Here is a 22,541-nt window from a genome sequence, read left to right as displayed (position 1 = left end):
CCGTAACGTTTAACGACTTCGTCAAAGAGGTACCGGGTTCCTCGATACTGTTTGCACATCGTCTTTTTTAGAGGGCCACGGTCCAAAAGTTTGGCAAGACGATTATCGAACCGCCTATAAGCGTTTGCGTTTGTCCGGCACGTTAATATTCGTCTTTTTTCGAGATAGACAAAATATTCCTCTCTTAAAAGATCCGTTTGTGATCGAGCCAAGTCTAAATCACCGTTTTAAAGACTAACACATAAAACTTTATTATCCCTGGAATACCGTTTCCAACGACCTCATAGAATCACGCGTTGTAAAACGTTGAGTTGTCATTTAAAATTGCATAAATATGATCGGCCTTCTCTTCATTCCGACTCGCGGTTTAACATTCTGCAAAGAGTATTCGCTTTTACTCGACGATTAATTTCCATTTCTATTAAAGCCATTATCACCGGTAATACGAATTATCTAAACGATCTTGTTTCCTAAACGAGAGACAAACTTACAAACATTGTACGACGAACTTATATAAACGAACCTGATTACATCTAAAGAATCCTCTTTGGGTTGCAGGTTAGGTGAATATAATCTATGTATAAGGTTAACTTACCAAGGGAATTTAGACCATAACTGGCTTGATAGACGGCCTGCGACGGACTGCTGATCGGTAGTCCAGAATTACCAAGACCTAAGCTCGAGCCGAGGCTTCCTGTACTTTGCTGACCAAGTTGTCCTAAACTTTGGCCGAAACCACCCATTCCCATGCCTCCTTGTCCCAATTGTCCAAGACCTGTAAAACGAGCGGCTTTAATCAAACAGCCGCATGACTCGTTTCAAAAAGGGCAACAACGAAGGGTTTGTCGATCAAGGAAATGAACGAGCAACGGCACATACGAATCGTCGGACAGCTGTAAAACCAACGGTACGTACGGATAATTTAACCCGTCCAGCACAATGGACACACGAAATTAAATTAGAAGCGGAATACTGTCGAGACTTTGTCTACTGTCGCCAATTTAAGACAACGTGTCTCCCTCGTAAATGCGTGCGAAACGCCTGATAATGAGATGACACGACGAATTGAATATAATTAATGATAAAACCGGGCAATTTGTTGCCAGTAGATTTAATAATAATCTACTCGCGATCGCTTTTCCATCTTTCGTTTCCGACGATTTTAACAGGGATACGAATTTAATAGGATACTCTGAACCTTGATCGATCTTAATTTTAAAAACAGATGCGTTGTATCGATATATTCTACGGAAAACTTAATTCACTGAAATAACCATCACTCGACTAACCTGTTCCCATTGTCCATCTTTCAGGGGGTCCACTGAACATTCCAGCACCGCAAAGGTCGGAACTCATCGGTCCAAAAGGAGGCAAGCCATGCGATGGCAGCAATGGACCTGGCGGGGAACGAAAAACTGGACCGCACTTCTTCCGTTTTTTCCACTTTGCTCGACGATTTTGAAACCACACCTGGAAACGCACGAACGCCATCAAACTTTATCCTATCATGGATGAAGATTCGAATTGTTCTGTTCGATGGGACATTGATCCCGACAGTCGTAACAGGTAAATGAAAAATCTTCTAGTACCCGTAACTTTAATCTTACTATGCATATAACCTTTGGGTGAATCTGAAACCAAAATTAGAAATTAAAACCTACGATAGTTCCTATATCCCGTCTATAATTATAAATTCACTTACGTCTACAGTGCTACCTACGCGCGATACAATTAAACTGCTAGTAGTCTTAGTATTGTATATTCTCTTGGTGGACGATTCTTTCACGCCCACGTGAAAGCAAGCCTCGCAGTCGCGAGCCTGATAGTCGTAACGAGAAACGTGAAATTTTGTAACACCCGTAACATTGATCTTATCGTATAATTAAAGTCAATCCAAAACTAGAACTAGAAATTAGAAGCTATTTATAGTTACTTGTTTTTCGTCTATCGATATAAATTCATAATTATACGTATAAATTTATACATGTAAATTTCCCTCTCGTGATACAATTAAATTGGTGTTCGGAACAGTATGTTCTTTTGGTGGGCCATTCTTTCAGGATCGCGCGAAAGCAAATTCGAGGCAAGACGTTAAGATGTCCCTGGGCGTTACGACAATATCTTCGACCCCACGGCGAGTAGCTATTAGCCGACGTTATGAGCTGTTGATTCTGGCCACGTAGTGGCCCCCTAAGCTGCCAGGGTCCCGGGGACTTGATTTATTGATATCGCATGCAAAGCCCACCCCTGTGCTCTCCGATATACCCTCGTCCTACATCCCCACCCCACAGCCCTGTTCCACGGACTACAGTCCCTTTCCTGGCACGGTAAAGCGCGCTATAGCCATCTCATATGTGCCCATAAATTAGTACTTTAGCATTAGAGTACGATGCGCGCTTGCGCCTCCGACGCACACGTAGCAACGCGTTACCTGTGGGAGCAACCGTGGCTGCTTCCGGGGGCAACAGAGAACGAAACAGCCAGCCAGTCCGAGGGGTGGAGACACCCTCTGCTAACATGTAGGGATTATACGAATCTAATTGGATATATGGGATTTACACGCTCCAGTGTACTCCAGGTATTGCCAGAAAGCGATCGCCGGATTTCTCCAACGAAGACGGTTTATTATGAGCCGCTAAGTTTCACGATAGAATGAAAACCGCTATCGTATCGCGTTACTCCTATGCTAAATTTGTGCGCGAATTTTGTGTTACGTTGGTCTTATTCGGAAGACGCTAGAACAGTAAGATGTACGTACTTGCGCATAGCGCGAGGTAAGCAGGATTACGATGTTAAAAGTTTGAATTATCTAAAAGATTGGAGATGACGCTCGATGATCGTAGATTTTATGGGAACATTTTTAATAGAGTATGATTTGTTTTATGTTTTCTTGGGATACGGCACTTTTGGACGTTTGAGATATTATGTCGGGATATCTTGCTTCATTTGGCGGAGCTTAGGAACATCTGGCACGTCTGTTGCAACTCAAGGATGAATGCTCGTGACGAGAGAATAGCATTAGAGCCGGATGGGTGTTAAGTGCATTGGGATCGAATCGGTGTCTATAGACCATTGGCGCAGCGTTTCACGATAATACTATCCATCGAAATCTCACACATGACGATCGTCGGTAACATCCTACCGATCCTTGTTTCCAGTTGGGAAGACTTCGTTTCGCTCCCCTCTTGACTGAAGGAAACCATCGCGAAAATTATGCAAAATCTGTTTCCCCCTTTTCTTCGATCTCGTTCGTCTTGTCGGTATTTCTTGCGGCATTCGCGGGTGTGGTTACGCCGATTTCACGGTACAACTACGCTAGAACTACAGCTAAAAGCCCGTGGATAATTTGCTGTTACACGGCACGTGAGCATTGACGATACAAACTAAAAGAGGGAAAAAGCACAAGGGACTGTCGATGTATATATGCCGCATTATCACGGGCCCCTCCCACCCCCTCTTTGCCTCCCCTTACGCATGGCTGATGCATCCTGCATATACGTGCGCCAGAACTTCCGTTAATTAACGCAGGTGAATGCTAATGACTCCTGTTACGAAATAACTGCACACAAAACGAGAGCTTTCGTCGACGATATTGGATGCTGAGCGCCGGACAATCACCAAACTAGTTGTTTGTGTCACCTAAATCGATTCAACTCTTTTGTCGTTCTCTGTCGTCAGAATTGCGACATTTTGTTTAATAATTTTCTTTTAAAGTGTCATGAATAGACATTTATGCAAATTCACGTTTTATGTATGAAATTAAAAAAGCGAAACATAAACAAAAATTTCAATAAACTCTCAAGACATTTAGCGAATATTTCACATTTGACACTTTGTATATTTTGAATAATTTTGAATATCAAACGCGTACTCTATATGTTTCTGTATATCTGAATTTCGTATAAATGCATAAACATTCGCAGCCTAGTTACAGATAATAAACGCAATCCTTTTGCTTGAAAATGGCCAGAAACGATTTAGTTTCTTCTTCGGATTTGTATCGGGATGTCATAGTTATAATACTTCATTCTGTGATATATCTTCTATTTAATTAACTTTGGAATATAGAGCAAATGTTAGCTTTTATTTCAGTTTTATTCAATCATGATAAAACACTATCGCACCATTGTTAATAATCGTCATCGTCGAATCGTTCTACGTTTATGTAAAGCGTACCCATTTCGATGATCACGAATATCTATGAAATTGTGTTAATTACACATATATCACGATACTGGCCGCACTATGACAGGAATGAAACTATCGTTCTCTATGATGACACGCGGACAAAGGTGGTTAGCGAGAATGTTCCCGCACTAATTGCATACCTAGTATGATAGATCAGCGATCATTAAATTCATGTATCTTAAAAATCGCGCACTATCGCCATTAAACGACGTCAAACAGATGATATTATAGTTCTACTCAATGTACTACACAATCCATAATATAATCACGGAATGGTTGTTGCTCAACTATCTGGAAATCTCGGGCCATAAACTTGGAATGTCGGTAAAAAGAAATATTAGATCGGTGCATGATCGAAGTGAATATCATCGTATATTTAACCAAAGAAATTACTTCTGCCTGGTCCACTATACCGTTCCAAGAACTAAATGCTTGTAATATTCCAAATTTAGAAGAATTGTCAATTGTCGGATTGAACAATTTTTCGAACGAGATTACTACAAATTTTCATTTACCGTTTCCTTCAAAATAATTCATACATTAAAAGATTGCCTAGACGAAATTTAGGAGATACATTTAATCCCCCATAAATGTTATACTTTTGTTCGCCACGATTCTCCGATAACTGAAACTATTGCTGAAAATCTAAATTTATGTGGGAAAATCATATAAATATTCTGGATATACGTATATGCGACCAGAGTTATGAGAATTTGATATTTTTATCATAAATCTGAGCAAATTACTTCTTCTTCAACGTGGCTGAAACACCAGAGAAGTTTCGTATGCATCGATCTTGAGCTCAGCCTTTCGATCTCAACCTTAGATGAAATTCTTTCAACGCACAAACTGAAAGACTTTTTATCTTTGATACCTTGAAAACTATTTCCCTTCTATAAAATTTCTCAAAAAGTTAGTCTCCTTCGTATACGTATAAAGATATTAACGAATATTAAAGCGTATAGAAAGATATTTAACGAAGAAGTTTAAGCAGCCGACTGTTAACATCGTCAGAAGTGGTCCGAATAGGTAAAGGGTCTTAGAAAGGCAACTGGATTGATCGAATCACAGAACACACCTTTCGATGACTAAGGTTGCTCGACGGATGCCTTTCGTGGCCATAATACCTGAGCCCGAGACGGGCCGGCGGGTCAATTAGGAACATTGCTTTTTAAAAATTGATCAATCACCGCATCGCCGTTGCTGAGGCGCGTGCGCCGCGGCAGCTGTTCCCAGGAAACACCTGGAATCACGGCGAGGGTGGAAACGAACACAAACGCTTTCGAATAATCGGCATCAGTCGCAATGATGACTGCCAGCCGACGTTCAAGTAAAATGCATAATCGAAAACGCTTACTAGAAACTCAATCACGTTTTCACAGACACTAAGAAAATGTTTCATCATTTTTCATTCCAGTACTGCCCATCGTTTCGGAATTCAAAGTCCTCGATACATGATAGATTATGTTCCATAAATATGGAGATTCATCAGGACACTGTTATATGTAGTTAATTATGCGTTTTATCAAACGACATTTACTTTTTCCCTGTCGATGCCGGCTGAATTTACCCGACAATCCGGCCACCTACCCAGTTGACACTGAATTTGCATAAACGATTATCCCTGTTTGGGATTCGTCGTATGCACGTGAACTCGCGGATGAAGCGGTAAGTTGAAAGAAAAATCGACTCTCGTAAATTTAGTCTTTAATAATACCAATATCATGTTGTCAACGAATTATTAAGGAAGATTATTTGGTATATTGTGTACAGGATATATAAGTAGTCGGTGTATATATTGGAGCACGATTTTCTATTTTAACGCGTGGATTTCTTCGGCGCAATCGCGAATAGCTTAGCTTAACCCGAGGAAAGAGTTTTCGAGCTCTCAGGGGGTTCTATGGCAAGGTGGCAAGAAGCAAGGTTTGGCGAGTTCAGGGGTGGCTCGAGGTTAGGGTGAGGTTTAGGAGGTGGAAGAGGCGGCGAGACCTCGTAAAGGGGGTTTCAACGGACGCTGATATAAATTGAGCTTGCCATCAAGGCAAGCGGCGGGATCTGCCCAAGACCCTAAGATATATAGAAGTAGCTTTCAGCACGCCATTGAAGAATAGTTCGAGTCGCTTCGCGGAAAAATGGCTGGAATCGCCGCAAAACCGAGATAACGTTTCTCTTACGAGACTTTTCGGGATCCTGCGAGGGCTGAAGCGTTTCCGCGATGAAAACTTAATTTATCACCCGCCATTCTCTAGTCCCTCGACGATGAATCTTTTCCACTCGATCGTAATAAGACGAATATCGTGAAATTTCGGGCTCTGTCGCGCGCGCCAAGTAGAAACGGACGATCACTGATCAGACAGTCTTCGATGCGTCAAATTTCGAATGACGTTGCTATTTTCGAAACTGGATCGATGCCTTACTGTCGATAATTTAGACACGACGAAATTAATCAAAGCATTGGAAGTCAAACCGGCAATTACAAAATGACAATGAATAACCGAAAATTTTCTATATATATGGTATTCGTTCCAGAGTTGGTCGGGACATTTGAATATTCGATCGATGTTCTTGTTTCTTTTTTTTTTCGTTCTCGAGATTAAAAATCGTAAAATAGTTGCACGTGGTTAATATTGAATTTCAATTGCAATCAATGTTCGACTAATATTTTCCAACGGTTCATGAATACGATTTGTCCGTTCGATCTCGTTGTTAATTCGCTTAATTTAAAAAGAAAATTCTATATATTACATGTGTAAGAAAGAAAGAAAGGGAAAACGGTGGGATCCAGCCTGATGGTGGAAGCGGCTAATATTTAATGAAAATAAATACTACATAAGTTGGTACGATGCGAGCCTGATTGATGACGGTGGTCGGGCTCCTGTCCGAGGGTGGCAAGACGCATTACCCAGACCGCCTACTGTTTCATGTTGCGTTACGTCGTCAGGAGGGACATTTTCGTTGCGCCATTAGTGGATCGTCGTGATCTAACGTCAGGACGGAATTAAAATTCGAGAATCACCTCCAAACTCGAGCAACGTCGATTCTAAATATTTCTCCCTATATTTTTTTGCTACAGTTAACAGTTAACAGCTTTTGCTACGGTATCGTTGTATTTATTTATACGAACTTTCAGACGCACTTCTCTCAGTCAGTTTCGAGATACCGGTAGTAAGGTTAAAGTAAAGAGATGCACATTCTTCCTCGTAGTGCGGGTAACCTCATAAAGGTTGCGGAACTACCGATAAAACGCATACTCGCAGCTCTCGCAGACACGGTGAACCGTAAACTTGATCCATTTATACTTTATTATTATTTCACGGATGCAATATAGTTACCTTAGGATGCCTGTCATGAAATTAGCCCGAATTGCTCGTGGAATTGGATTTATCTTTTGAAGTAAGTGCGCTCGCAAGAATCTGTATGCCGTTATACTTCCACCGGTGAACGATCTATCAATTGCGTCGTATAGAATCGCAGTGTTTCAATCAGATCCCCTCTATTTACTAGTACAGACGTGTTCCAGAGCTATTTGTCGATATACTGTTCGTTAAATTTCAATTCTCTGAACAAAATATTCATCGTGTTACATAATTACAGAGTGCATATGTAATTATATCACAAAAGGGTTATACGCTACTGTATCATAAATTTGTGAATCCAATTTGTGAATCGAAAGTTCAGATAGAACCGGTTAACTTCAATTCGACGATAAGTCCAGACATATAAATCATTTTCTGTTCACTAGTATTCATTATTATCCAAATTGTTGAAAAATTTCATACACTCCTCGATTGACTTAATTAAAATTGACTTGCCCTTAATCAAGAGATAATAATTCAATTAAGAAGCTAAAGAACGTAAGATTGTACTTACTAAGAGAGAGAAACTCTTACTAAAATCACACGAATGGTTCGCTGGTTTTGAACCGGTGCATCTTGTATGGCTGAAAGTTAAGCGTGAAGATCAGCACTTGGAGGGATGACGATCGGTTTCACCCTAGCAGGCCGTGTATTTTCGCGGGTGTGAAATTATTCAGGACCGGTAGACGTCATAACAAAATGGGCGTTAGATGATGCTCCCTAGGGTCATTGCTGCGACATAGTTTATCCATTGAGAACCCCAATTCTCCTCCATACCTAGCCGCCGCATATGTACACGGGGATGCTTTTCTCTCCGCGTGTTCGTACGAGTCGATTCGCTTGTGTGCGCGTTTACAGCCGTGTGCGTTCAGTACCCAGCGTGATATTTTTCGGCCGACGACACGTAAGAGCTAATATCGCGGTCTATGCATATTTATACGGCATTAAAAATCACCCCTCCCTTAAAATGCATAGGCTGCTGCATAGCAGACGCGTTGAATCTTCGTGGAGTCGCGTAGGCTGAAGCGTTTGTCACGTTGGGGGTTGCTACTAGACGGCATCTCGTGCTCTTTGAACTTTTACTATTTCATCGGGACATTTCCACGAATGTTGCTCACGGTTATGCTTTCCGTTTCGTTGCGTTCGCGGTGAGATAGCGGTAGTCGTGCTAATATTATAGCAGAGCGCGTGTGTAGATTGAAGTTGTAATTGTTAACGTTGGACAATTAATGTCGTACAAGATTTTCATACGAATCGTAAACTTGAACAGAGGACTATATTTTCTTATTTGGCTAAAAAGAAACTTACTACCGTCTATATTTTAACCATACTTTTATCACAGGGGGATCACGCGTCTATGCCGTTATTTAGCAATATATTTAAAGATGTTTCGAAACGCGAACATTTTTCACGTTTAATATTAGACTAATGTTAGACTAATGTCTGTTGTGCCAGTGTATTCTTATTCCAGCAGGACGTTGATTTATTTTCCGGACACGTCTCGCCGCCGGGGCGTATTCGATATTCGTTCGATGACGTTCATACGTTACAGACGGGCCAGAAACAATGTGGCAGTGATTTAACACGGGACAGAACCGTGATCGAGAGTGATTCGCGATGCGGCGAAACTTGACGCGCGCATGTTTGATGCGCCATCGTAAAACACTCGATTGCCGCGTACACGTGTCTGGTTATACGCTGGACGCATCCAGGTAAATGATCAGTGATAGTTTACGGGCGGAAATTTTGCAGATGGAAATTGCATATCGATCATACCTGGCTTTCGATACTCGATTCAATGCCCGCCAATGCGAGGCCATAATTCCATATTGCCCTTTTGCGTATTTTTTTCTTTTTTGAATAATCCTTTTCCCTCAACACGTGTCACGTGATATTAATCGAACGATGATGATCGAACATTTTTATTCGTTGAAGTAGGTTTATCGTTTAAATTCGAATCGCTAGCGCGAATCGTAAATTTCGTTGCTATAAATCGAAGAAAGTTCAGTCTCAAGCGTCGCAAGCTTTCCGCTGCTGCGAGTGTACATTGAAACCATTTCCCATTTCTCAGGACAAGACAATAACGAACTACATTTACCCTCGGTGCAGTCACTTGTTTGTCCCAAAGGATGGTCGAATGACACCGCCATTCGTCCACCTCCCGTGGGATACTTTGAAAGCAATACCCAACATCCGCCACCATAGACCGTCTCTCACAACGGCATATGTGACTTTTAGCCGGCGTACACACAGATTCAAACTTCGATCATTTCCCTTCCCGAAATTAATTAGGCCACCGAAGTTCATAGTCAAATTCGTTATCTGTTATTCGAATTTATTTTTCGTGTAATCGAGCGAGTGTAATCCTAACCAAGCGAGTTGAGATGTAACATACAAACATGATTTGCAGTTGGATCGTATCAATGAAAATACATCTACAGAGACGTTCACGTCATAACGTTGAAATTCTATTTATTACTTTGTCGAATAATAGAAGAAATAACTGTTCAAATTTTAAGTATTCAAATATAATCTATAATTGGAAAATATCAAGAAAACTATATCTGTAGAAACGTTTACATCGTGACTTAGCATTGTTAAATATTATCCGAATCGTAGCAAATAATCGTCGGAAATTTTTAAAAGGAATTTCAAAATCGACAAAAATCGATTCGCAGCAAATAATTTTTATCAGAGGAGTACATCAGAACAAAAAAAAAGCAAACCTCCGAGAACAAAGTCGTAAGTTCAGGTCCATAAATCTGAACGTTTCCTTTGTATTCGTTCGTAGCATTAATCCACGATTAAGACGTTTAAATACCTTTTCGGGAGATACGGACAGGTAACGGACAACGAAAGGGCGGAAAACGAGCGATCGGCATAATGGGATAGTTCAGCGACAACAATTCGCCCTCAGACCCCCGTTTCCCTCTTCTTTTCTGTTTTTCTTTTTTTTTTTTTTCTGTTCTTCCTACTTTTTGTCGCGAAGCTTTCGTACAGGCTGTGGCTATCGACGGAAGATCGTGTCCCATAAAATTTCTGAACAGTAGTAATCGAAAGGACCCTTCAGCCTAGAAACGGGCAGTTACCTGAGGCAGTTAAGTTAAATGCCTGTTAGCAGACGTTAACTGCTCGCCGCTATGGGTTCTATTCCGTGGACGATTGCAATTTTAATCGCCTCTTCATTATGATTAAATTTAAATCGGCTGTGTGCAGGTCTAATAAAGCTCGTTCCGCGGTTGCCGCTCTGGAAACAGAAAATGTCTCCTGGGCGGATTAAAATACGCGTAATTAAAACCGTAAAGCGCCAATACGTGTCCCCGAAAATAGACTGTCGGCTTCGCGATAAATGTCTGGCTGAAAAAAGCTTTTTGTCTGAACGTGGGCACACGTGTGCGCGCGCGCGTATACGATCACGTACGGGTCGGCGGACATGTTCATCGCTGCACCGCCGGAATGATTGAGCTTTATTTGAAGCTTCGAGATCGGTTAATTAATATTCTAGAGATGATTGACGGTAAGGAACGGTGCGTTTGTGTATACGTTTCTAAAATCATGTAACGAAACGCGAGAGCTGGAACGATACGAGCGTGTAAGCGAACGAGCACGCGCGCGCGCACACAAAAAGAGCCATTGACCCCTGGTCACGAACAGAGGGTTTCGAGAAGGGATGAAAAAAAGCCCTTGGACGTTCCCCGCAGATGGCATTTTTCGCGCATCCACGAGAGCTGCGAAATTATTTATAGCCGTCGAATCGCCGTTTTGCAACGAATAATTTTCGAATATCGTCGAACTTTTGCTCGACGATGCGGCATTTTTCCCTGGACACCCGCGTAATGCGTATGTCGCGCGCCAACGCACTCCACGATTTTATTATTTCCAATATAATATTCGTAGGATCGAAGGGTTGGTAGATCGACCGCGACAGACAATGGTTCGCGAGAAACGAAAATCGTAGGACGAATCAAGAGAGAGAGAGAGAGAGAGAGAGAGTATCGAGTATTTCCTTCCTCCGCTTCTATGTTCGTTTCTTTCTATCTCGTTGCGTTTCGTTTTTCATATGGGAATATAGAAAACGTGATTGGTAGGGTATTGAGGATCAATCGCAAACAGCAAACGAACAGAGGAAATAAATAAGCGAGAAAGGAAAATAAGCAAAGTGAATGAAAGAAAGGACGAATAAAGGGTGTATTTATATTTTATTTGAAATAATAAAAGTCGGTCTAATGTATAATTCATTACATCCATTACTACTAATTAAACCAAGTGAAAGGTCAGTAGAGGGGCGCGTGAATTTTTTAACGATAAAGTTAGCGGCTTTTGATTATTTTATTGCTGCTGATTGAGACGGATTTTCATACGAACTGGCCTCGCTTTCATTAAATTTCTGATTATCACGATAAAAATTGCATCGCCGATGTTTATCTCAGACAGAGACCGGTCGCTTGACCGTGGTCACGCTAAACGAGTGCCACAATTGAAAACGTTATTATATTAACGACTAATTGAATGCATCGCATAATTCTGGGGATTGGCTACGTGATGCCGCACCGAAGTAATTGTTGATTGTAAAGCAGTTCCGACGAATGCGTTATCGTGCAAGCAATGTAATAGTTGTTAATTAACAGCAATTAGAGACGAAACGGCAATTACATCTCTTTTCAAGTAGTAATAAATTACAACAGATCGATAAATCGTAATATTTCATTACACTATTTCAAGTATTTTGTTGGTAATTAGAAAACTCCTCCTCGCTCGCGCTCTTCCTCCGCCAACGCTATCATCGCATTAAAACCGGTCGTTGGTTAATTTTTAGCTGCATCCGACGCCGTTCCCCTGATCCATTCCGTAGCCTCGCAACTACGTTCATGTTCCGACTCTGTTTCGCTCGATTAAAAAGTCCCGATTGTTCGCGCAGGAAATTCTGCAAACTTCATAAGCGAAGTATTCTTTCGGCGATTCTTGGTATCGCCAATTACCTGGTTAAGAACATAATTTAATAGCGGCTCGCGTTCCACGATTCTCGCGCCAATTCTTTGATTCGCTATCGTTCTTTTCCCTCCCTTTTTTTACGGTGAATGGAACATTCCTTCGTTATACGAAGCGAGTACGTGTATTTTGTGAAATTTTTGATAGTTTTACTTGTAAAGCATTTCTTCCTCTTTCCAATTGGTTACAAGCAATCTTATCCGGTTAGAAAGTAGGGACCGGACCCTTTTCTTTCGTATTATCGCAATATCGAATATTCGCGTTTTTCCGCTTACTTTATTCATAAACTGTTATGTTTTCTAGCCATATTTGATAAGATCTTTATACGATTCAAGTAGAAATAAAGCCACCGAGGTTGATCGTTTGAGTTTCGAACAAGTGCGCGGTAATTACGTGTTTCTATAATAAAATATCGAAAAACTCTGACGATGAAGTTGATCAGTTTAATTCTCAAGTAGTTTATATCGCTACACGTAAAAGCTATTACGGCTCTAAAAATGTCGGCTTTAAAATTGGAGAAACGATTACAACAATTCTCTTGTATCCAAGAAAATTCGAGGCAACCGTTATCGCGGATAAATAGTAACAATTCCGCTAAAAGTATACAGTTTTGGAACTGGAAAGAGACAATATTGTAAACAGGAAACCAAATATTTACCGTTCTCTCGCGAAACAGACATAGAATCGCAATTAATCGAAAAGCATCTCCATTTAAAGGAATAAAATGCGAAAACACTAATAGGTAATGAATCGTAGCGAGTGCGTCGCACCTCGCTATGCACAGGGTGCAAAAGAGCCACGTGTGCACGCGGCACACTCCGATACATCCACGGGGGTGGCCCAGCCCTCGTAAAAATGTTGAACGGCGGTCCGCCATGGCGAGTCAAGAAATCTTTGATAGCGACGCTCGATAGTATAGCGACGCTGGGCGCCGGCGCCTTTCCCTAGCAGCCCCATTGGTGCCTGAGGCCCTCTCCACACGAGAGCCCGCCGCCGGGTTTCCTTGGAAACGCTTCGTTCGCTCTGATGTCTACCCTCGCCCATGGAAAACCTCTTTCAATTAGGCAGCCAGCAACCCCGAGCACCGACCGTCGGATCACCCTCTCTCTTTTTCCCTCTGTTTCCCTCTTTTTCCCTCTTTTTCCCTCTTTTTCTCTTCTTTCCCCTCTTCTCACCGGCTTGTCCACGGTACTTCTCCAACGCGTATCTACCTGCGTCTCGAGGTATAGCTTTGCGACGAGTTCTCGTTCGCATCGACGACTCTCCCCCCTCCCCTTCCCCACGATTCGTCCTCCGTTTAGTGATTTCCTTCGTTCTTTAATAATTATACTGGATGTTCGAGGCTCGGGGACTCGACAATAGGAAGTTGCGTTACGCTTGAAAGCATCGTGACGTTTCTCGAGTGGAGGGATGACGAAGAATATAGAGAGAAGACGTTCGAGCAAGAACGAAAGAAGTTCTAGGGGATATATTACGCGATCGGTTGACGCGATGGCAGGGGGACGGGGGGCGAACGTTTGACCGAGGAACGAAGAAAATTAGTAGACGAAAATAATCTGTGGATTTAAACGATCCAAACTGTCGTCGTGTATATTTGGAGCACGTCGATCGTGATGTCATGGAACCGCGAGATTAACGTTCGTAATAACCGCGAACGAATTTCCTAATAACCATCGTATGAAAAATATCAAGACTCCGGTAGGAGTGTCGCACACATGCCGTTTTCCACATGCATGTGGACACGGGAAAAAGAAGACGAGCAAAAACTGTTTGATATGCAGCACGACGCCCGGCTTGACTGACGCTTCCGAGTTGCGAATAAAATTTTCATGAATTTCTATTAGCTTCGTTTTTCTAGACGTGCCCCGGAGACTTAAAAAAGCTCCAACCAGTTGTTGGCTGGGAGGGAAGAACGCGAACCATATCTCGTTGGTCAAGACTCTCGAGTATCGGTTTTATCAATTTCCGCTTTAAAGCTTCGGCCCACGCTTCATTCTTTAATGGCGATCATAAATTTTCTCGAGATTCATTGTCTTTTATCTGACTTTTAACTACTTCCCATGTTTTTAAATATCTCATTAGTGCAACAGATACCTTGCACATACATGTACAAAGGACTCATTATCTTCTCACGATAGAATATAATATTTAGATCGTCTAACCACATGATCTAGATCCTTTTTCAATATTCTTCCGGACAAGTTAAATAAACACGAATAAATTTGGATGGTATTTAAAAATAATTGAAATTTCGGTAACGTCATCTCTTGCGCAACTTCTCGCGGTTATCCCAATGATCTTTGAATTTAGCGTACGCACAGAGATACGGAAAGTTTCGAGAAAGTTTTGCGGTTACCCCACAGCAAGTCCAAGTCCACCAAAATTCGAGACCCCGTAGGGTGAAGGCTTAACGCTACTCCAAGTTTCAGTTTAATCCGAAAAGCCGCGGTAGGCCAGCGAAATTGATTTTGAGACACTCGCGGTACCACCTAGTTATGCCTATTAAACGTGTCTCTTGTTGTTCAAACAACGACATAGAATCAAGCAACCGGCATTCCTGGTTGAAATATTATGGGAAATTGTTGGCAAAGATTTTCATTGTGTTTAATACGTTACCCTCGGCTGTTTTCTCAGAATTATTCGAGCATTTGATCAAAAGCGAAAATATTGTCCGAAGCATTTTTTCATCAGAAGTTTATGTCGTCGAACTGTAACGATGGTTTGCAAAACTTACTTGTACTCGACTTTCTGTGAGGCCAATTTTCACAGCTATCTCCTCCCTGAGGAAGATGTCCGGATAGTGTGTTCGATTGAAACACCTTTCCAGTTCGTTCAGCTGGGCCGGTGTAAATCTCGTTCGGTGCCGTTTCTGCTTGGCGGGTTTGTCATCACCTTGTCCAATCGCAGCCGCGTTTCCTATGGTAGGAAATAAATCTTTCAGTCTGTTCAATTCAATCAAACGTATTTGCCTTCATTTACTTATGAATAATTCGATTAAATTAAAGTGTACTAATCAGGAATCCGTGAAATTGATACAGCTAGGAGAACTGACGCTAAAGACAGTAGAGTAAACATAATGATCAATTTGTAATTTTATAATAGAAATGGTATAGGCTTTCGTTGCATTTTCGGGAATCTGAACGATCATTCAGATAAAATATATGGATAAAATGTTGTTCTTCTTCTTGCATTATACACTTTCCCATTTTGATTTTTTGGGTCAGTAGCACTCCGTTTAAATATGGGCTGCGTTTATTTAAACGAAATGTTGGTCAGTGTCTGATTAAATAAACTTCTACTTTATGGTTGAATCTACTTTACGCGAATGAGAACTTCTATCATATGATCTTTTAATAAAATCGCTGAAGTCTTGTTACATGAATTCTAATTATATAAATTTGTCCCTTGAGAAGTTCAAACAAATGAAATTCTACTGTACAAGTTCCATGCTTTAATCGTCCACTGTTAATAAGAATCATTAAAAATGTTCAATTATCATCAGCATAATCCTTCTGCTCCGGACTTATTGTTTCAAATTCTTCATCCTGACACTGGATTCGCCGATTTCGATACAATCTTCCATTCCTTTCGGGCCAAGTGTACCGTCAATAGGTTGCACGCGAGAAAGCGAAATTTAGAATTTATTCTACAGCGAAACGGTATCAGGGCTTGGCCGTCGACGAAGAATAAAAAGAACGAAAGAGAAGGAAAGAAACGGGTATACACATTCGAACACGGTAAAACGCTTACCCGTGCCAGGCATCGTCATGATTAATTCCTGATGAAGCGTGAGGCCACTGCCGGCAGACAATCCGGTGCCCAAATTCACTCCCAGCACGCCGTCCAACTTCTCGTGCCTCTTCAGGTCCTGCGCATGAAGATCCTTCGCTCCTGCGAACGCGAAACGCGAAAAAAACGAGCCATTACAGTTTTCTGTTACTCCGCGGCCGCCACCGGCCCCTCGTCGTGCTCACTCCCTTTTCTGCTCTATGTAGTTTAAATTTGTATAGGAGCAGAAGCTGAGTGGCCGGTGGGGAGGGGAGCACGGACCACTTAGCACGAAGGTGCGAGAATCGTCACCGGCCTCTGGCTTCTAGGCGAGCAAACACATACATCGAGATCTGCCATCGTACACGGACACGTGTTCGCGCGCGCGGACACTCACAGCTACGTGGTCGTAGGAAATTTCTAGAATGCGTGGGTGGAGAACGACTGAAACACCCGCACAGGGGACACGGTGATTGCGCGGCCATCGCGCGTCGTTGTGCTTTGTCAAATCTGATTACGTAATCAACTAAACTAGTTCCTAACCTCCAAGAGGCTGATCTAGGGATTTTTTCAGAGTATCGATAAACAATGGTGCAAGTGATGAGCTCGAGGAACAATGGAAATGGAGAGGAAGTGGAAAAATCGTGTTTAGTGCAGCAAGTTGAAATTTAGACGGCACATAAGGGGTGAGTGTGATGAGAGTGACGTACTTAAAAATTTTTCAGTTTTCAGATTACCTATCTGCAAAATTGATCGTAAAAGTGAAGTATATTTCTTTGTTGGAAGTGTGACAATTTTGTTCAAATAGAGCATTATATCATATTATGCAATCTCAAAGAAGATCGTTTTAATTATTTTTCAATAGTAAGCAAATATATCACCGTATATATTTGATATGATTAGATTTGATATTATGACATCATTAGTACCCAGATTCTAAGGTTGTTCTCGTTACTAAGTGCTTGAATAGTTTGTCATTTTCTACATTAACGTTTCCTACCCTGCTTTTTTTAGTTATCTTCCAGCAGACCAACGATATTAAATAGGCAGTGGAACATTAAATTTTAAAGATTCATCAAGTCTAAGAATGCTATTGGACAACAATGAAAGAATTATTAAAGCCACATTCTCTCCGTTGGAAAGTAGATTTGTATAAATCAAAAATTTATTTCCGAGCATATTGTGCCAGCAATAATGTGGGGCACACTATATACAAAATCGACTATAAAATTTTCCTGAATATTCTGTTATTTCTCAAATCACTGGGTGGTAAGTCGCCTGCATTAGGATCATCGTCGCAGTTAGTAACATTCCTCTCGATATTACAGATGCTGTTAATTAAGCGTCGGATCGTACATCAAACGTTATGAAGTCACACGCGTTGCACTGGAACGATAATATAGTAACCAAGGAATTTTATTGGTTTCATAAACACGCTGACCGGCCCGGCAGTTTTGCATCGATATTTTATAATCCGGTCAGCTAATAGTGATTCATACGGCGCGTTTGGGCCGGCGTGTATCCAAAATGCTTAATGCGACTGTACACGCATAATAACGTTAAATAGTCTGGAATTTGAACTGGTGTTGGAAACATCGCGGCAATAGTTAGAAAATTTCGATCGAACCGCATATTTTCGCGAGAGATCGAACAATCATTGCGCTTTTTACCAAGTTATGCAAATCTCAGGCGCAAAATCCAATCGTTTTTATCGGACCGATATCTCATGCATCGTGTACGCGTGTTAATGTAATTTGTATATCTGATGAATATTGGCTGCAAAATGTTTCACTGACCGTAACTGTGAATCGTCCGCCATGACTTTGGAAATTTCTTGCGTTCCATCGTGCACATTATTCGCGATAGAATATCTCCAAAGTTTTATTTTGTTTCTCTTTTTCACTTTGTTTTTCGTTAAATTATAGGTCATACGGACGACAAATCACTTTAACATAGAAAGGAAAGAAGAGGAAGAGACAGGGGGAAGTAATGAAAAATCCGATAATTCGAAAATTAGATTCATAAAAATATACCATGTTCGACGTGTGTGAATTATAAATGATCGAAAAAGTTGGAGCAGTCAACGAATCGAAAGGATCATAAAACAGCGGAAGAAATCTCGAAGTGTCGAGGAGCATGGTTCGGAGAAAGGGCACGATCCTCGGCGACCACCAGCGTGCAGCAACCGTTTACTCAATGGGCACTCCGTATGAATGAACTTTATGACTGTTCTTTATTTTCGTTTTATTTTTATGGATCTTGATGATTTTATTTCGATTTTACTGGTCGAGACCCGGTATTTATGAGCACCGTCGCTCTCGCCCATCCAAAATTCGGTAGGTTCCTTTGATCTCTTCATCGTGGATTTTTGTTTCAGCGAAAAGAGTGGCGAAGAGAGATGAAGAGAGAGAGAGAGAGAGAGAGAGAGAGACGACGACAACGGATGAAAAAAGCGGGAGAAAGAGAGAACGCCGATACTGGATTCTTCCATGAATTTTCCAACAATTTTGCGCCGCAGCTGCGAAGCTTGCACTAAAAAAGAGCGCGTTGAATTGAATTGTCACTATGTGATCCGCGCCATGACCCGTGTAATTTAATTCGTCTCGATCAAGATCAATTTGAATCGGCGACAAAAAAAAGCGTATTTTATATAAAGAATGAAACAGTATGTGTCGCAAAAGTCGCGAACCGTTCGTCCTTTTGTACGCAATATCATAAACGAGAGTTTCGATTCTTTTAAATTTAAAAGGTGTTTGAAACAAAAAATAAAGAGGGGCAAATAAATATGAAATCTATACGGGAGTTGGCAAATTCAATTCGCTTAATTGGTCGAGGCGAGTTTTGATAAAAATTGGCAAACAAGATATGATTAGTGCGAAAGTGCCGCTTCGCGAGGATTAGTGCTGCAACCTTTTGTTTGCTTCGCAACCGTTCGCCTCTCATTAACGCTAAGAATCATTGTTTAATCCTATTCTACCTGTTCGGATTATCGGATTATTTAATCGAATTAAAAGGATGGCATCCTAAGACAACGAAACCACTTGCGTATGGTTATTTTCCTTTTATATTAGGTTGCCCGAAAAGCTCCTTTCGTTTTATAAGGAAATAATAGACGCACAATGTTTTCTCTTTTATGTTAGTTTATCGAATTATGCACGAACATAATAATAGAAATATGACGGAGTAGATCATACGTAATTCGATAAAATAATATAAAACAGAAATTGTTGTTCATCTATTATCATCTTATGAAACAAAAGAAACATTTCGGACAACCTAATATATATTTTACTTTTTCTTTTAAGCGTTGTATAATTTACTTTCTTATTGACAAATCAGGAAAAGGACAAGATGAGTCTCGAATATATAACAACACATCGTAGGAATGATATTTTGCATGCACTAATGATAATTTAAAAAGTTGACGATTGACGGTATGACCGTCTTCAACGTTCGACTAATAAATTTATAAATCGCATTACTCGATCCACTAATATTCATTTAGACATGAAAAATCACGAACAGTATACACTATTAATGCATAGATCTAATATTTAAATGAGATTAACGCTTTCAACGAAGTTGTTTCGTCGTCGTCGCGTTTCTGTGAAAAAAGAATGTCACGATTTAAAAAGAAAAAGACTAGGTAGGAAAAATATTTTACAAGTCGCGTTAGAAATATTGGATATCTTTAGAGGAAAAAATTTGTATGTATTGATAAATGAATCTAAGACGAAGGAGGTTATACGTGGCGACAAAAATCGACAGTTAATTGTTCTTTAACCGAACCGACACGTCGTGCTTTTGCTCGGTTTCTACCACTAGTCTCAACTCTAAATCGTTCCTTAACTTCCCGCCTAATGTAATCAGCGTTGAAGTAATTAAGGTCATCAAACTCGAGAAGCGGTTTCCTTGGGCGGGAGAGAAGCGAACAGGCGTCCGCCACGTGTTATCGAATCAAAGTTTTCCTTTTTATCGTTCGACCAACTTTTCCCTTCTGTTTCGCGTGTGTACCGCGACTTTCGACAGGGAAAACCGAGAGTGTACTATGGCGTTTGATGCACGCGACGTATAATTTCTGCATGATCGTTGATGGGGATGAATGGGAATGGCGATTGTATTTCGTCGATCTTTCGGATTTTCTGGAAAATTTTTTTACAAAATCTGAGAGCTTTATATAACAATACGAACATTGACTGATGTTCGAACCATTAGAAATGGAATAGAATATGTAGAAATTTTTCATCCCGATTCCAGATTTTTCATGTCATACGACGTATCTGGCAGGAACAAAAAGATTTGATAACATATTCGAATGACGCTGAGCGAAATATTTTGCATAATTTGCATCTACTTCTGTTACTAATTATTGCTACAATTACTAAAATAAATTAATTTCAGTAAGAAATATTTCTTGGAAGCAAATATTTGTTGACTAATTATTAATATGAAGATTATTGCTAAAATATTCAAATTATATCGTCTTAATTGACATTGGTTTTTTTGCATATATGTAGTTATAAAGGAACGCGCGCCGTCGGACGGAGCTTTCTCAGAGCGTAGCTTCGCGTTCCACAATAAAAATAAATAATCGAATGAATATATTATTGTTCATGAAGTTTACGAATATTTTATACTATAACGGGGATAGTTGAGGTAACGAATAAAATATAATTCGCAAGTATAATTGCTTAAATATGTCAGCGATTGTACGTTTCAGGCCGCTCGGTATCAGAAGCGTGGAATTGCCTATTTTTTAACAGATTTTTAGTGGTTAGTATTATATGAATCGTTCTTTCATAATTAACAACCGTAAATTTAAACGTAAATGGCAGTATTATTTTTGACGTTTCCATGTTTTCGGCTAATGTTACTTTTTAAACGTTAATAAAAGGAGATTTTAAGTTCAAATATATTTTATGCAAAAGAATAACGTTTATCGCTTAAAATATCATTTTTAACCTACTTAGATATTAAAGTTTCTCCCCATTTTTTGATAACTGGAATTCAGTTGAGCAATTCCTTTCCACGAATAAGTTGTTGAATATAACGAAACAAAACATATACAATTAAGAATGAAAGTTTCCAAAGCCGTTCGTTGCTCGCCGCCGTTCCTTTCAAAACCACTCAACGTTTTGATACAATAAAAATATTCTGCTTCGACACCGTTACAGTACACGTTTAAAGAACAGAAAAAGAAAAGTAATTGTTTCACCTGCCACCACGGATCATCGTCCTCGCAAATAGAGTATTTAATAAGCGAAAAGGACTTGTACGTAAAACAATTAAAAATCTTTGATCGTCCACGTTTCATGGCAAGGACTACGACGAAATACCATCCTAAGCTCAATAATTACCGTAAACACATAAGTCAAGCAATGTCATACCCTTTCTTAGGAATAAAAAAGCGAAAGATGGCCAAACCAATCTCAACCCTCGCACAACACAAAGGACGTTATTCCCCACTTTTCACAATGAAACCACAAAACAACGGAACGAGAAAATAATTTCAGCAGACTCTCAAACATCTCTACTTGACGTTATCCTGCAACTAAGCATCCTGGAAAATCGTGGAACTTCACAGAATCGATTTTCAAAGCTATCGTACGTGCAATCGCGCGAAAGAAAGTTCGCCACGTAAATTTCCTTGAAAAATACTCGAAAAGCGACAGCACACGTCGGGATTCGTCGAGGAATAGAAAACTGTTTGGTCGCACCTCTCTGTCATTACTTACCGGGGATACCGTGTACCGAACCGCCGGCGGAGATGTTGTTGAGCATGCCGCTCCCAGGGAGTGCAACTCCCGACACAGATAGGACGGGGTTACAGAAAATCCGCGTGTCACCGCGAGCCACCCTCGAAAGTTCCGTGCTACGAAACGGTATATACAACCAAAGGATATTGCGAGTATTTCTCGTGGATAGAACGCGACAAGGTGCGGTATACACGACGAGACGTGTTCATGGAACGGCCCGTGCCCCAGCAAGGCAAACAGCGGACTGCCTAGCTGCCATATCCGAGCTCCCCCACCGCCGAGGATAGCCGTCGATGTCCCTCTCTCTGTCGCGCGAAACACCCTTTTGCGGGCCTCTCCTTCTCGCCCGTTGCACGCGCCAGATCGTTCTCACTCCTGTACCCGGCTTGTGGGCGTGATATTAAATCGCTGCCGCGCTTCAGACTCGCCGCCGCCGCCAGGAACGTACTTAGTCGAAAGGAGAGCCTGCAAACGATACACACAC

General features: G+C 40.9%; 1 protein-coding gene and 1 long non-coding RNA gene across 3 annotated transcripts in view; one reads left to right on the top strand and one right to left on the bottom strand.

Moving 5' to 3' along the window:
- otp (orthopedia homeobox) overlaps positions 1-22,289 on the bottom strand; it is a 28,388-nt gene extending 6,099 nt beyond the window's left edge. Inside the window, exons 1-5 of the mRNA XM_069118457.1 lie at positions 22,037-22,289; positions 16,284-16,424; positions 15,268-15,449; positions 1,290-1,470; positions 596-775 (exon numbers count right to left, since the gene is read on the bottom strand). Coding sequence (XP_068974558.1) covers positions 596-775; positions 1,290-1,470; positions 15,268-15,449; positions 16,284-16,424; positions 22,037-22,082 — 730 coding nt within the window. The 5' untranslated portion in view covers positions 22,083-22,289. The remainder of the gene's footprint in view (positions 1-595; positions 776-1,289; positions 1,471-15,267; positions 15,450-16,283; positions 16,425-22,036) is intronic.
- LOC138182516 (uncharacterized) lies at positions 1,521-19,816 on the top strand. 2 transcript variants are annotated; one of them, XR_011173816.1, is made up of 6 exons: positions 1,521-1,566; positions 16,876-17,165; positions 17,316-17,570; positions 17,630-17,778; positions 18,227-18,508; positions 18,679-19,816. It is a non-coding gene; the product is annotated as an uncharacterized LOC138182516 (long non-coding RNA). The 2 variants fall into 2 exon arrangements; XR_011173815.1 differs by lacking the exon at positions 1,521-1,566 and having other exon boundaries at positions 16,568-17,165.
- Positions 22,290-22,541: the final 252 nt, after the last annotated feature.

Source organism: Bombus flavifrons, chromosome 8, assembly GCF_040668555.2.
Source record: "Bombus flavifrons isolate JBK064 chromosome 8, iyBomFlav1_principal, whole genome shotgun sequence".
In the NCBI taxonomy this organism is placed as follows: Eukaryota; Metazoa; Arthropoda; class Insecta; order Hymenoptera; family Apidae; genus Bombus; species Bombus flavifrons.
The sequence above is the reverse complement of the archived record's forward strand: the minus strand, read 5'-3'. Positions and strand labels throughout refer to the sequence as shown.